At 38.2% G+C, this 15468-nt stretch overlaps 1 protein-coding gene across 3 annotated transcripts; it reads right to left on the bottom strand.

Annotated features, from left to right (window-relative positions):
* Window positions 1-3399: 3399 nt before the first annotated feature.
* LOC115631732 (glycylpeptide N-tetradecanoyltransferase-like) lies at window positions 3400-4938 on the bottom strand. Of its 3 annotated transcripts, none has more exons than XM_030528570.1 (2): window positions 4642-4938; window positions 3400-4584 (listed from the first exon to the last, which is right to left on the bottom strand). In XM_030528570.1, exons 1-2 carry the CDS (start codon window positions 4850-4852, stop codon window positions 3467-3469), a joined length of 1329 nt encoding a protein of 442 aa, XP_030384430.1. In that variant the 5' UTR covers window positions 4853-4938; the 3' UTR covers window positions 3400-3466. The 3 variants fall into 3 exon arrangements, with proteins under 3 accessions (XP_030384430.1, XP_030384431.1, XP_030384429.1); XM_030528571.1 differs by having other exon boundaries at window positions 3400-4594; window positions 4727-4938; XM_030528569.1 differs by having other exon boundaries at window positions 3400-4938.
* Window positions 4939-15468: the final 10530 nt, after the last annotated feature.

The following is a 15468-nucleotide window of genomic DNA, read 5'->3' as shown; positions in this document are numbered from 1 at the left end:
TTTTTGCTATCGCCATGAGTCTCCGGAACTGTGGGAAAGAAGTGCGCCTCTAGCTGACGGACACCCTCGGGAGTGCTGAGATCGAAGGCTCCTTTCAAATACTTATCGAAATAGTTCTTGGTGCTACTGGTCAAGTGTTTGTTGCGCGTATGGCGTCCATCTGGTTTGGCCGTCTTATCTACGGCTTTTACTGGACTGCGTGACCGCTTGGGATCGGCACAATTGGGCTTCGCTTCCGTTGGCATATAAGAGAGCACCTCGACTTTACTTGCTGGTACAGTTTTGTGTGCCTTCGAAGCAATTGGAGCCGGTTGCGTCTCTTGTTGCCGCAATAGCTTTATGAATTGGGCTTGTGATTGTTTGGCGGGTGGCGGCTGTTTCTGGGGTATCAGAGCTGTGTTGACTATTCCCCTTCGTAGCCTATTGTTTTGAAAGCCCAACTGCTGGGTGGAAGAGACACCTCGGCGTACTGAAGAGAGTGGCTTGTTAATATTGGGTCCCGGGTTTGTACGCACCCTTCGAGAAGCTGTTTTATCCTTGCTAAGTGTGATATTGCTATTGTTCGTGTTCTGTTTGGTGTGGGGGGCCATACTATAAACGTCTGATGCTAGTGGCAATTGTAGCTTCACAGACTCGTGCTTGGCCGATTTGTTGGCGAGACATTTGGTGCCGCACGAGTTCCTCAATTGATTTTGGGCCATGGGTCTGAAACGGTATACAAAATATTTTTATGAAATACTAAACGGAATTAATTATGTGTTTCTTTGTCAAATAAAATCCTATGAATTTTGAGTGAGATAAAAAGCAGGGCTGACTAGAAAAGATAAGATTGAAAGATTTTTAAAAATCTTTATTAATTCTTTATTTAAGATCTGTCCTAAGGAGGATAATTATTAAATTATATGGTAGACATGGACTTGTTTAATCATGCGTTCTGCCATGCGTTCTGCGTTTTCGAAAGATTTAAGATGTAACTTATATTTTCGCAAATAAAATATTAAATTTTATATATTTTATGGAAAAGTAAAGTAATATCAGAGCCGCAAGAAATACTTAGTTTAAAAATAAATATGTGTACAGATAAGCTGAAGTTCAACATTGCATTGAGAAAAATTTCGATTTACAGTGATGGAAAAAATAATAGAAACGACATTCCATTTTTCACTAAAAACTTCAGTCTTCAATTTCTGGACAAGATACATGCGTTTCTTTTACTATGCACCATAATTGGTTGTGATTTCGTTTTAAAACGTATTTCAGCAGAAATATATGCTGCGTGCTCTGGTTTGTTAGGTGGCCACAATTTTGGGTTGGAAAAAAAATGATGCTCTTTGAAATAATAGTGCTCCATTAAACATATTTAAGTTATAATTTAACATTATAAGTAAAGGGTAAGCTCAAAGGCGACTAGGATGCTCATGCTGTCGCCAGAGATTGTGCAATGAGCGTAAAGTTGATACAAAAATTTGCACATACTTGTGTATTTTAGATGGACAAATACCAAAACACAACATCATGGTCATGCTGAGAGGTATTAGCAAAAAGTCAGCTGAGAAATGGCCACAATTTGGCAAGATATTTTTGTTGCTACTGCTACTCAACTGCTGAGCTCGACGTCGTCCGACAAAAATAACAATTAATTCCGGATAAACACATTTTATAATTAAAAAATTCCTTTGTAACATGACGAACTGCAGAACGACGAGCAGCAGAAAAACAAAAGAGAAATTAAGTGAAAAAATTACAGAAAAGATAGAAAGGAGGCGACCAAGTGACTGGCAAACATGTACAATGTCACAAACTTGAACAATGACGGCAAGCTTAGAAAAACTGACAGCACAAGAAAGGATGTGGAAGAGGAGGCCAAAGAACTTAGAGACGAAGGTGAAGAGGCCAGACGATGCAAAATGAATGGTTTCCAAAGCAGAGAAACTGGATCTCTGAATAGTTGTTGGTCGATGCGAGAACAATTTTGAAGGGCTTAGAGAAAGAAAGATAATGCAACACATGGTGTGTATGTAACGGTTATATGCGTTGCCCCACGTTACAATACGGTCTCCTCCCCACCCTTTTCCGAAACGCTTTCAACTTGCGAAGTGGCCAAAAATGTAATCATCTCTCAATGCTGGGCAAAGTCAAAGCCTAGGTGTTGGGTGGGGGCCAACCCTAAGCCTGATTAGGGTCACATGCATGCACGGACTTCCGTCCCTTTTTTTGCTCACTAATATCTTCTTTCATTTTCGCCACGTTTCTTTTTCGTATTCCTCATCTTCTTTGCTGCTTTCTGTGAGGCAAGTAATTTATTGTTTGTAGCGTAATTAACCCGCGCCGTGGTCGCGTTTTTGGCTTTAACACTTTGTCCAAATATCTTGGCATTAATGCCTGTGTTTGGGTGAGTGTCTAATGCTCTGCTTAATGACATTATATACATTACATTTTGCATGCCTCGTGGTCACCCCTTCTCTGCCCCTTTTTCCATTTGCTCCTTTTTTATGTTCCCTTATCTCAAAACCTTTGGGTTACAGCAAAGAAATTTTCATTTTGGTGATTTAAGTCTTATCTGCGTGTAAAGTCGTTCACGTAATTAGTTTCATCTGGGCCATGTATCCTGGCAGCCTGGCAGCCTGTCTGCCAACTGCCAACCCGGCAACCTGTATCTACAGTTTTATTTTTTGCTTACTACTCACAAAATGTGCAGCGCATGGCAAATGGCAGCTCAGCCAGCTCAGTTGAAATGACAGGCAAATTAAAGTGAGAGTAGGTTGACAGTTGACAATTTATCAGATACGCGATTTATAAGTGTAACCAAGAGTTAAAATTTATAAAAACTGGCCTGCTAAATACTATACTTAATTTAAGGTAGAAGAGGGGAGATTAAAAAGGGTTAATCCATTCAAATATAACAATGTGCATCAATCTTTTTAAAAAAAGAGATACATTTTTGTCTCTTTATAATAAACTGATGCGATAAAAAGGGAAATTATGAACTTGTACAAGCATATACTCCTTTAGAGTCAGATGAAGTTTGTGGAGCTTTAAAGTTGATGTTATGTTGGGCTTCATTATTTTCTGTGTTAAATAATACGACTTTTCTTTACTTTTTTTATGTGACAAGTAGAATCCATAATCTTTATAGTACATCTGTAAATACTATAGGTGGTTACAAATAAGACTTTACTAGAATAGGATCAGTTGAGATTGTTAAGAATTAACACTCGTAGGAGACAAGTGGTAGAAGGAATCCTTACCTTAAACATATTTAGGAATGTAAAAAGGTATTGTAAACATTTATTTTTCAAGATAATGTATCGAGACTGGGAATTGTGAAAAATTGTTGTTAGTTGGTCAAGTAATAAAATGTATTTTCATTTATTGTGGATGAGATTCAAGAACAATATATTTGAAATAGAATACTGCAGCTTTTTATTTCGCACAAATTGTAACGGTGAGTGGTGTCGGTACGTGTCTACATGAGGATTAGAGCAACATCTTCAGATTTCATGGTTGGACAACGCCAATTGAACATATAGTAGTGTAAATTGCCATCGCCAATGCCGAACTTTAAGGGCGTCAGAAACTCCTTGTTATCCATCAACTCAAGGGCATTGTAGACGTCCATTTTTGCATTGCGTGCTGATATGAGAGCATCGGTGACAAGTTGCAGTACGGGTGTCTTGGTGGAGACATTGTAGAACGAATAGGCGGCATTCAAAGTCTTGTGGACGGAATGATGCATTATGGAGGACGGAAGACAGTAGTAACTGACCATGTCTGTGAGGTTGTCCTCTTCATCGACAACAACGTAGCAATCGACGACACCATCAAGCGGAGTGAACCAGTGAATAAACTCTTCCTCATTGAATACTGGACACAATGAGAACTTCTTTAGAAACTCCTCGAGCAGCTTGTGTGCTTTAGCCATGTCCTGTGGCAGAATGCGACGATAACCTTTGGTCTGAGGTTGCTCGGGCAGCTTGTACAACTTCACAGTGGTCTGCATTTTCATGTGACGGGTCAGATGCGAGAAACCCACATCGATCAGTTTCTTGGGATTTAGGGAGCGATGCCAGTAGCGGCATGTAGCCACAGGCTTCGGTAATAAGACGCCAGCGGTGTATACTGCCTGGAATATGCCAGCCAGATTGACGCGGCGCGTTATTTCACGTATCAGCACCGGAGCGAGTCGCTTGTGGCGCAGCTTCTTATGGACGCATAAAAAGTTTACATCTACGATCGGAATAGTTTGGTCGTAGACGCGCAACTTGCCGGGGTTGGCCGAAATGAAACCGACCAGCTTTCCAGATTTAACCACGCGCACACCTACATGCCAGTCGCGTTTCCAACCAGGAGATTGCAAAGCCCATTTCAGAAATTCAGGTTGATAGTGAAAGCGAAACATGGCATCCCCATCCTCCACATAATTCTCTTGCAGCAGGGTGTACAAGTCCTTCAGTTCTTCTGCATCGTCCACGTCCACTATGTTCCATGCGAAAGCACTGGGCAGGGCATAAGGTTCAGCTTGAATGTCATTAATATCCTTGTTTGGCTCGATGCACTCATTGGCTTCCACCTTCTCGTCCAAGTCTGGAACTGGCTGTGTAGACCAGAAGGCGAATTTGCTTGAGCTGCTGCGAAGCTTACCGGATGTAGCTTGAAGCTCCTTTAACATGTGCTCCAACACTTGCTTAGAGCGCAAGTTCGGATTTGAATCAGCAGAGCTATTTACCTTCAAGCCCGTAACTGCTGCAGCCAGAATGTCCTCTGTTGTCTGGGCCGAGGCATCTCGAGATAACACTACGTCCTCGTCCCTTTCACCAGCATCCTTGGCATTTGCATCGTCTTTGTTTGGCATTTTGTGATCTTGGAAAATTTTATTCTGATTGTCAAAACACCAACGGAGGATTTTAATTTCAAAGATAACTTGGCCGACCAATGGAGTTAATAAAATGACTGAATATCATGTTCATCACTAATAGAAGTTAGAGATGGGAAGGGGATTTTTTTTGGGAACATGGAACAGTCTGTTCAAAATTGATATTTGAATTAATATTATATCTGGCTTTAAATAACATTTAAAATGACTTAATGCTTCGAAAATGATTTTGAAGTAAGAGAATCCTGTTCAGGAATAGAAATTTCAGGTATTTGGACTAAATGTTTAAGGTAGTTTTCCCATGGATGCCATTGTCAGAACTTTAACCATATTGAGAGCATACAGGAATCACCAGCTTTCAAATGGAAAAACAATCATGAAAATCAGTTAATCAGTCGCGGATGCTGAGGTAACAAACAAATGCAGACGAATTGATAACCTCCTCCCTTCAAAATTATTAGAGAACAATTTTTTTCTTATTAAAAGAGAAAAAATTCCCTACATTTAATTTTTGTTAAAATAGGCAACTAGATAAGAAATTAGATAAGAAAATATCATTTTTAAATGGATATATTTATCGTACATTATATTTTGTCTTATCTTGCGTCTGATGGCTATTACTATAATTGAAATAACGTTAATTTTTTTCACTTACATATGCATATGAACTTTAAATAGAAAGCGCCAATGATGATACATAGAAGGGTAATAATCAACAGCGCTTTCCTTGTTTGGTATATTGAATGCTGAACAATCTAAACGACGAAATAATCGGAATCAAATAATACAACAGAGCAGCGTGTATAAGTAATATATAACTGTCGGTAAATAGACTGATTTTATAATGCTTTTATACATACAAGTATACATATATGCACATAGGTACATACATATGTAAGTTGAGCGCATTGAATAGTATTGGTGCATACATAAATAATGGCCATAATATGTTGTGAAACCATTACGAATTCTTTTATGTCTCAGTCCCAGAGAGACATATCAGAATTTGTAGACTTAACAACTAAAAGCCAACAACTTGAATAGTTTACGTACAAATTTAAGTCATACAGAGCTAAGTCCCTGTAGTCCATGAGACCTGCCTGTTGCCAATTTTTGTGCAAACAACTATTTACTTGACATTTTTGTGTCGTTGTTGTTGTTGTTGTTGTTGGTGCTGCTGCTGCTGCTGCTAACGCCTCAGAGGGCGATCCACTTCACTGCCATTGTGAATGGCACTTTTTGCTGCTGTTGCTGCCACTGTTGTAGACAATTTCAAGCACTTGCCGCCTGGCCTTTTGTGCGGAATGAAAGCAAAATACGACGAAAATTGTGTAACTGTATATTGTTGGGAAAAAGAATAAAGGACAAAAGGCGCAGGACCTGGCGCATAACTGCGCTTTTCAACGGGACATCAGCGGCTCGATGTGCTCGCATACATTCCAACCATGTCCCAAATGAAAATGCACGCTATATTTCTGCACTACACTTTGAGCTGATAGGGTACATTTACATGAAAGCTTGAGAGGCAAAAGAAAGTGTATACCCTTTGGTTATATGGAGAAATGTTCACAATCAAGAGATGTTTGTCTGATCGTTTTTGGTTCGTTTAAAAAAACCGATAATTTAAGAACCAACATGTCAAGCTTTGGAGTACCTTACAAATATTTAATGGGAGTACATAAATTAACCTTTTTGCTTATGTCTTCTTAAAAGCTGATTTTTGAAAACGAATAGCTATTAGTTTTTATTTTTAATGGCTTCTTTCATTGAATTTATGTAAGTTGTAAATCAAAAATTTGTTTTTTCTAAATAATAAAACTAGCGGGCATATTTTCTTTTATGTATTTAGCTCCTTATGTACATAACAAAGTATATTTTAAATGCTTTATGGTGGAAAAGTTACGTTGTTGGCTTCTTTCCTGCCTATAATGCTATCTTCCTTAAACTCCCTTAATTTTGTTTTTTGTAGATATTTAGAGTATTCAAACCAATCTTTAAGTCAATCGATTGAAAGAAACTTGTATCTATTTTTACTGGAATGAGGCATAATTATCCAATGCGCGTTCTAAAGGGGAATTGAATTTGTATAAATGTAAATAGATTACTTCGAAATCTACACAGAGAAGTGTATCTACTATCACTGCAGTCCATGATTACATCAGATATTATTTTCGTATTTTAACGTTTTCTCTTGTGTGTGTGTGTGTGTGTTTGTATCTCTAGTGCATTAATGTCAACAAATGTTGCATCAGCCGCCACTCGACTGCAGTTGCAACAAAGACAGCAACATTTGCTGCACTTTAGCTGATTCTATAGGAGGATATGGCTCTTTTGCTTTTTAGCATTCAAGTGTGTATCTGTAAGTGTGTGTGTTTGTGTGCAGTCAATTTAAATTGCGCACGTTACTTTCTGGCTCAATGTTGTCCGAAAATATAAATTGCAACATAAATTATGCTTCCAGACTCACTCACATTGCGAGTGTCGGCTATATAGTTGCTTACCTAACCGAAAGCATATGTGCTTAAGCGGAAATCATGTACAAAATAACCCAAAGCACCAACTTCTGCGTGCATTGCACACTCCACTGCCCCTCTCATCTACCTTTTGCAACATTCGTTGCTGTTAACATTTCCGCTTTATTTGTCTGTCTGCCTTTTTGAACTTTATATTCACGTATGTACGCATGTATGTGTGTATATGCCAGAGTATATGTTTACCTACATTCATTTTGTTTTTCGTCCTTTTGTTTTTTTTTGTTTCTATCTTTTGGTTTTTATCACACTCCCCATTCTTTGTCTGTCCAATGTGTGTCTGTTTTAAATGTATAAACTCTAACGTTGCAAATAAAAACATAAATCACCGTAAATATCGCATTGAATTTCTTTTCAATCTAACACAGAGTGCTTTCAATTGTTGTTGCTGTTGTTATTGTTGTTGCTTATGTATACGATTGCTGCTATCCTCGTAAATTATAGCTTACAAGTTTATCTGTTAATTTGATAGTCAGTTGTTATTACAGCTCTGTGTTGCTACGAGTACAATTCGAAAAGTTGTCTAGCATATAAGCCGACAGTGTTCAACATATGTCACTTAGTGTCAGTAAATTATAAATTATCAGCTTACGCTACAAAAGTAGTGAGAAAATGATATAGTGTTGGAGGAACTTAGCTAAATTATGTGACATAAGCAATAATTCAACAAAATTTGATTGCTTCGCACTGAATAATTTATATGCGTATCATTCGTGATAGGCTAAATTATTCAAATATATTTGCTGATCATGAGCATTTTCCTTTATAAATAAAATAAAGATGATGGTGATTGTTGATTTAAGCTCAAATATCCCTCTTTTTAATGCTTTAAATGACCGTTAATTATTGTGAAAATACTTGTTATTATTTCTTGGTATTATTCGTATTTAATTATGTTTTAAAAATATATATTTTCTTGTCTTGATTAAAGTGTGACCATCCATCCATTGATATAAAACGTTTTATAGTGGCTCTCAAAAACAGTTTCAACACTATATCAATATGTTCAAGAAGTAATTGAATCGTAAATGTACTGCTTACAGGTTTTGATATTTATTTAACGAATTGAAGTGAAAACTTTCATATAAAACTTAACCACAACTGCCACAATTTGCACACAAATTGAGAGCTCGATGACTGGCTAACTAAACTAACGCCCAACTTAAGTGAATTGCTTGCTCTCACCCCACATCCCCCCGAATATATTGCTTGCCACATGCAACTCACGCGTTAGTCGTATTCACAAATTGACAGCTAAATTTCCCGTTTAGCAGGGACGGGCAGCAGGGCAGACAGAAAGGTAGACAGACAACCAGGTACCTGGCGATCAATCAAATGGAATGCAAAGTGTGCCACAGTTAGCTGCCATCCGTACCCACCTCTTCTGCTGGCACTGTTACTGTTACTGCTACTGCTACTGCAGTTGCTGCTGGTGCTGGTGCTGTGCATATTGAAATTTGATTTTCGTCATATTTCGCATGTGTCCAGGCACGTAGTGAACGAAGCCACTGTAGCCACAGTGGCGCACACTGCACGCTACACGAAACAGTTAATTAAATGATGAAAGCATTGACGTGTCACACTAAACGGGCAGCTAGCTGGCAGCCGAGTCAACGACGTGCCAATGTGCCAATTTCTGACACACTGTGGTGCACCACCAACAAATTGAAGATATAAATATCGTGCAGAATACAAACAATACAAAATTAATAAACAAAATAATAGCTAATAAAACAGTTGTTTTCCCAATTAAGTCAAGTGATATTATTTGGATGACTCCGATGTTAATTTTTATAAAATCATTTTAATTTTCAATATTTCTATTATTTAATAATTTACTCGGAAAAGACTCATTGTGGAAAGCCTGCGTTTGATTTAATTTAGCTAGTCAGATAAATTAAAATATAGAAAGAAAAAAACAAGTATATATCCCACAAAAAAACAATTATATAAAACAGTAAATTAAGAAAATTCTACCTTCAACATTTTAAGATACGAGTACGTTTTAGGAGAAGAAAAATGATAAAAAAGTTGTCAAGGGCAATTTTGTTGTGCCACAGTGCTTGTTTCTGAGCCCACTGTTGAACGCCAAACTAACCAACTAAACGAGCTGGGCTGCCTGCCGACAACAAAATAGCAGAAAGGTGCCAAGGCGAGCGATGACAGCGAAGACTTGCCTTGGCTTGCCTCCTTCAGCTCCTGCTGTACGTTCATTGAGTTTGTAATATGGGCAGCTGCGTATGGTCTGGTGCTTGGGGATTGGGGGTCGTGTGGTGGTGTGTGGTGGTGCGGTGGTGCGGCACACCCCGGTTGCATGTCATGCGACGCTTGATTGGTTGCCTGTGCCATTCACGTGACAACGCGCCACGGGCATTGTTCAGGTTGCGGTCTCTTGGTGTGTGCCTCTGCCTAGATTACGACTCCTGCTCCTAGCACCTCACTTGGCTGTCTCTGTGCGCATTTTAATTTTCATTTCATTTCCTTGGCGCACTGTTGACATTCTGTTGGCACCTTAACTTACCTGCTCTCTTAACTTTGCCAGTCGGTTGGTCATTTGTTGATTTGATTGATGGCCGCTTTGAGCATTGTCGTTGTTGTTGTTGCTAGTTACACCATCGAGCAATTGACAATTAAATGATGCGCTATTTTGCCTTCCAAGCTCTCTGTCCTCTCCGGACAGTAGATGTCCAGTGCAACTGTTGCTAATAAAGTTACATAAATTAAGCAGTTAACAAGCTTAACATGTGGCATAATGTTGGCCTCGTGTAGTTGCCAGAGTATGCTTGTTGTTGGCCCTTCATACTCGTACAACATGTTGTGCCATGTACATTGAGTTCTCAAAACATTTTTCCATGTTGTAAATTTGTTGAAAGTATTTTTTAATGCACTCACACATATATACAAAAACATATACACACATACTCGTTAGTGGCCACGCTAACATCTGACCCATGGACGCCTGGGGCTGTTGTCGCTGCTAACTAACAAAGTTCATAAATTTGCGCAGATTAAACATACTAAATGAAGTGGGTGCGGGTAAACATAGTTGTGCATTATATATGAAGTACGTAAAAACATATTTGTTTTCATTTACCTGTTAAGATATGTATGTACTATACCTGATAATTATGTAGACCGCATGTACCTGTAAGCAAAAGAGTTATGTACTAGTATGGTTAGCCGAAAATTCAACAATGGAGAAATGTTATTAACGCAAAATGAATATAATTGGTCTAAGTGGTTTTTAATAAAAGTAGTTTCTACCTAAAGTATGTTGGGCATTCTTTCAACTGCTGTTTGAAAACGTATAGATTCTTTAATTACATATTGCATTATAGCTTTAAAGAGTCATCATTTTCTGAGTCCCCCAGGGACTAGCTGGATACTACAACCACATACTAAATGAAATAATAAACTGTGAAGTTTATCTTTATCCAATTTAATGATTGTCCATGATGGATGGGTTTTAAGTAAAATACACTCTGCTATTAAAAAAAAAATGTTCTGAGTAATCTGTGTAGACAACAGATGGAAAAACCGAATAGTTCACATGGCAATAAGGTATGGCTGTTTACTAAATTTTAATATTGCATAGGAAAATGTCTAAATTTTCTCTATTCAAATTAATTTTAAGCAGCTCATTATTATTATTTTTTTCTACAACATTGTTATACCTATAACTATTTTAAAAACTCAATATTTCAATCATTATTTTCTAAATCCCCAATTTGTAGGCAAACTATTCGAAAAAACTTCACCCTTATGCTTGTCTACACATTTCCTTCACTCCGATTACACAATAAGCTAACAAGAAGCTAGTGCGTTTCCCTGTCCTCTCAAATTTTCGCAAGTCCACTTTCACGTTTGCAATCATCATCTTTTAATGCACAATTTTCTTTTTCTTCTGCCGCTTTAGTGCTTTGTCAAGCACACTTCAAAAGTTTTTACAACAAAACGTTTGCTTATCTTGCACTCATCTTTATCAACTTCAGGGCTATCTAGTGTGTGAATAGCGTATGTGCACACTTCCGACATCATCCGAACAAACAAACGATAATTTTCCTAACCAAATTGTCCAGACTGGACACGGTAGGAGTGGATGAATGAGAGGGATTGGAAAAACAATTTGGCAAAACAAAGTCAGGCAAACAAATAGACCCATAGATGTGATGGCAGCTCACAAACCCATTAAGTTCACTTAAATTACACGGCAAAGTAGTTGGGCAAACAAACATGGACGTTTGGAGGACCGCAAAAGGACCACCCAGACAAACACTTGAACGAGAAAGTAAGTAAACAGTTGGAACAAATCGCTTAACGGCGTTAAGTTTTGCATATAGTCATGACTCTTTGGTTCCTAGTTCTTCATCCTCTTATTCTCTCACTGACACTCGTTCTGTTTGGTGTTGTTATTGTTGTTCTTATTGCAGCTAAGTCCATAACAAGTCCAGTGACTGACAAGTGCATTTTTTATGTACTATACTCACAGTTTTTGCATTTAAAGTTAAACAAGATTTGCCAACGCCGTCGACGAGTCAACATAAATCATGAGCAGCAAACGCCCAAAAATTCCACAAAATGCTGTGAAAAGTGGCAAAAACGTTTGAGGAAGGAAGGAAATGCTCTATATGTAAGCTATATGAGGCAACAGCGAAAGGGGAAATGGCGGGAGCGGAAGAAATGGAACAAAATCGAGCACAACGACAATGTAAAACCGCAGAGCGTTTTCGGTCTTTTGCTCTTTGGTGGCGTGCAACCGCGCGAATAAAACTTCCGGGCGATGCCACATGATGGTGCCGACTGCTCCATGGATTTGGAGTGCTTGGAAAGGGTAAGAAAAGTGAGCGGGTGAGTGCGAAGAAGGCGATGCGACGAAGCTGCGGCGCCTTTGGCTAGCGTGCTAAAATAGCTTTAAAAGGCCATCAAATGAAAGCTAAACAGGAAATCTGTTTGGGGTGCCGTGCCAGCAAAAAACAACAACAACAATAAGAACAACAACAACAACGTACCATGCAGTTAAAACAACAGCTATAGCAACCAGAATACAACAGAACAGAACAGAACAGAACCAAACTGAACTGAACCAAACAGACAGTTAAGCTGTGAGCGAGCAAATGTTGTCTGTTGCTTGCAGTTGTTGCAAAGTTTGTAGTTGCAAGTTTGTCTTTCAGACGCTTTGGCAGCTTCAACTGCAGTGCAAATTGCCAGTCACTGTGATTGCAAGCAGCATTCAGATCGGAATTCGGATGGAGATGGAGATGGATAGTGGTGGAGACGGTGTAAGGAATAAGCCACTAAATTGAAAATTGCCGAGCTCTCAAAAGTAGGCAATGGTTTTTTGCTTACTCACCATAGTGGAAGCTACATTGATGCCACAACGAATGATAGCAACTTTTTTGCAAGTAAGTTAACACAATTTGTGGAATTTTCGGAAAGTTTTGAATTTGTTGTAAAGTTAACATGTGTTCTTTGCATTAAAACCCAAACCTACAAAAACAAAAATATTTCGATGTAATCTTCTGTATTTTCTCAACTTCAATTAAACAATACTCACAGCTAATCAATTCATTTTATTATACCTTGTATATTGGCTTTGTAGCATTCAAGTATGCAAAATAACAATCAAAACTAATTGTAACAAAACTCGAGTGCTTCAAAACATCGCTCTCAGAAAATTTACGTCCATATCTTAGCCGTAGTCTTATGTATATCAGAATCTCATAATGTTGAAGAAAATATTAGAGTAGAAAACACTTTTAATAATGTATTTCTTTAATATCTGAAAGAATAAAAGCAAACCTTTTTTCTATAATAAATTAGACTTTCATTTAAAATTAAATGCCTTTATTACACATTGTAAGATTTTAGTACCTACTGCACTTCGAAGAAGAAAGTCGAACTTTAAATGAACAAATTCCTAAATTTCTTATGAAATCCTTAGTTCTATTAATATTTATTATTGAAATGAATTCATTCAAAGAAACAGCATGTGACCATCTGAATGAAAATTTTAATAAAACTTCAATGTTCAATGCGTGTACCATTTGAGGATTACACGTAGTCGTATCTACTGTGCTCCTTTTCTGCTATTCAACCATTAAGCGTCTGTCTAGCTCGTTGATGCACATACATACATATATAGTATGGTCATGTTTTTGTGTATTTTTCAAGGCGCCTCACATTCAAATTGTAAACGCAACCGCAAAGTGTTGGCGTTGATGTTGTTGTTGTGGTTGGTCGGCATGTTCTATTTCTTTATTTTGTATATTTTTTTATTTCTTTGGTCTGCTATACGTCAGCGTGAAAATGTTGCGCCATGGACTTTGGCTTCTATCTCCTGGCATGCCATTCTGTCTGCGGCAGCAGCAGCAACACCACCACCACCAACAACAACAACAGCTATTTCAAAAATTGGAGGAGGAACGAATGGTAGCCAGGCAGACGCTATTAATTTAAGACGCTCTAGGGGATTTCATGTAATTTCTGTATACATTTCAATTTCAACTAGGCGACTTCGTCTGCTGACGTTGATTTGTGTTTTCAACGTGCAGACGTCGGCATTTTATTTATTTATTTTCACTTGGCAGTTCTGCCCCCTGCGTCCCCTCAGATTGCACGGACTAGCACTAAGGAATAATTTTGTAAACGTTCGTTTTAAAATGAAGCCAATGATAGAAAGCATTTGTAGTCGTATGCTTAGGCCCAGAAAGTCAAGTCAAATGTCGCTGGAATTGTAATTATTGTCGTTTGTTGTTGTCTTTTGTCCTGGTGTGAATTTCAACAAATTGTTGGCATGGCCTCTCTTTGTTCACTGTCGCTGTGCATTGTTGTATTGTCGTCGACGTCTTCGTTGTCGTCGACGTGCCACTAACTTGATTGCCTTTTCAATTGACCGCAATTTTAGAATACCCGCCAATGGCTGTCTGCTATTTCATTCCCTTCCATCCTCCTATCTGTAGCTTTACGCTGCCTTTGTATCGGCGTCGGCTTTGTTCACTTCCGCATCATTACGACTTCGCACACGCGCTCATTTTTTCACTCTCTTTTGTCATGTGTATTTTTTGCGCTCGCTCGTTATGCCGTCGAGCTAATCTGTCCGATATTGAATAGTCGGCCATCTAGCGAACAAAGCGGAAGCAGCCACAGCTGCCGGATGCATCGATAACCATTTCCTCTCAACTCACTGGAGCATTACTGTGTGTGTGCGTATGCGTGTGTCGGAGCGCATTGAATAGCCATTTATTTTCTGCTTATTTTTTTAGCCTCCGCTGTCCTTAAGCATGCTTTCTTTTGGAATTTTCAATTAGCACTGCGCTGCTTAACTTTGCGTTGCTGTGCTCCACTGCCGTTCAATATAATGGGCCTGTCTAAAAAAGTATGCCACAATACTTTTTTTTTTTCACAATTCCAACGGAAGCGACGCTTGCTTACAAGTTTTGGCAAATGTGAAATCTGATAAAAAGGGCAGCTCAAGCGTAATTTATAAACAGCCACAATTCTGAGTTACCATCAGAACCACGCCTCATTGTACCCCACTTCAAAGCCTAGCTGCGCGGATATTTCCACTTTTGTGTTGAAATTTATTTCTTAGTTTGAATCTAGTTCAAGCTAGGAATTAGAATAATGACGGAATACACAATTCTTTTATTTTTTGCAATTGTCTCTCTCTGTGCATGGACTTCAATATATGATAAAAGTAAAACATAAAGTAGAAAGGCCGCAAATGACCAACAACCGCTTCATTCATTAGTGTTTTAATAAACCTTTTACAGACTAAATTGTTCATGTCTCATTGTCAATCGAAAATTCATTTTCATATTATTTTGTGACAAAATTTCGGCGATTGAAAAACTTGCACTCATTTCAGTCAATATTTGTTGTTTTCCTTGAAGCATAAAATATTCGTCTTGTAATTTGGGAAAAGATTATACTGGACTCTAAAAATCCAGGCACAATTGCTATTTGAAAACTTGTGACTCTTATCTTGAAAATGTCTTTTTTAAAGATTGACATACATTTTTAGTAACAATCAACGAACATTTCCTTAATATTTTCAATCTTACA

Source organism: Scaptodrosophila lebanonensis, unplaced genomic scaffold (genome assembly GCF_003285725.1).
Source record: "Scaptodrosophila lebanonensis strain 11010-0011.00,11010-0021.00 unplaced genomic scaffold, SlebRS2 tig00001412-arrow-pilon, whole genome shotgun sequence".
Lineage (NCBI taxonomy): Eukaryota > Metazoa > Arthropoda > Insecta > Diptera > Drosophilidae > Scaptodrosophila > Scaptodrosophila lebanonensis.
Note: the sequence above shows the minus strand (reverse complement) of the source record. Positions and strands in the feature narration are given on the sequence as shown.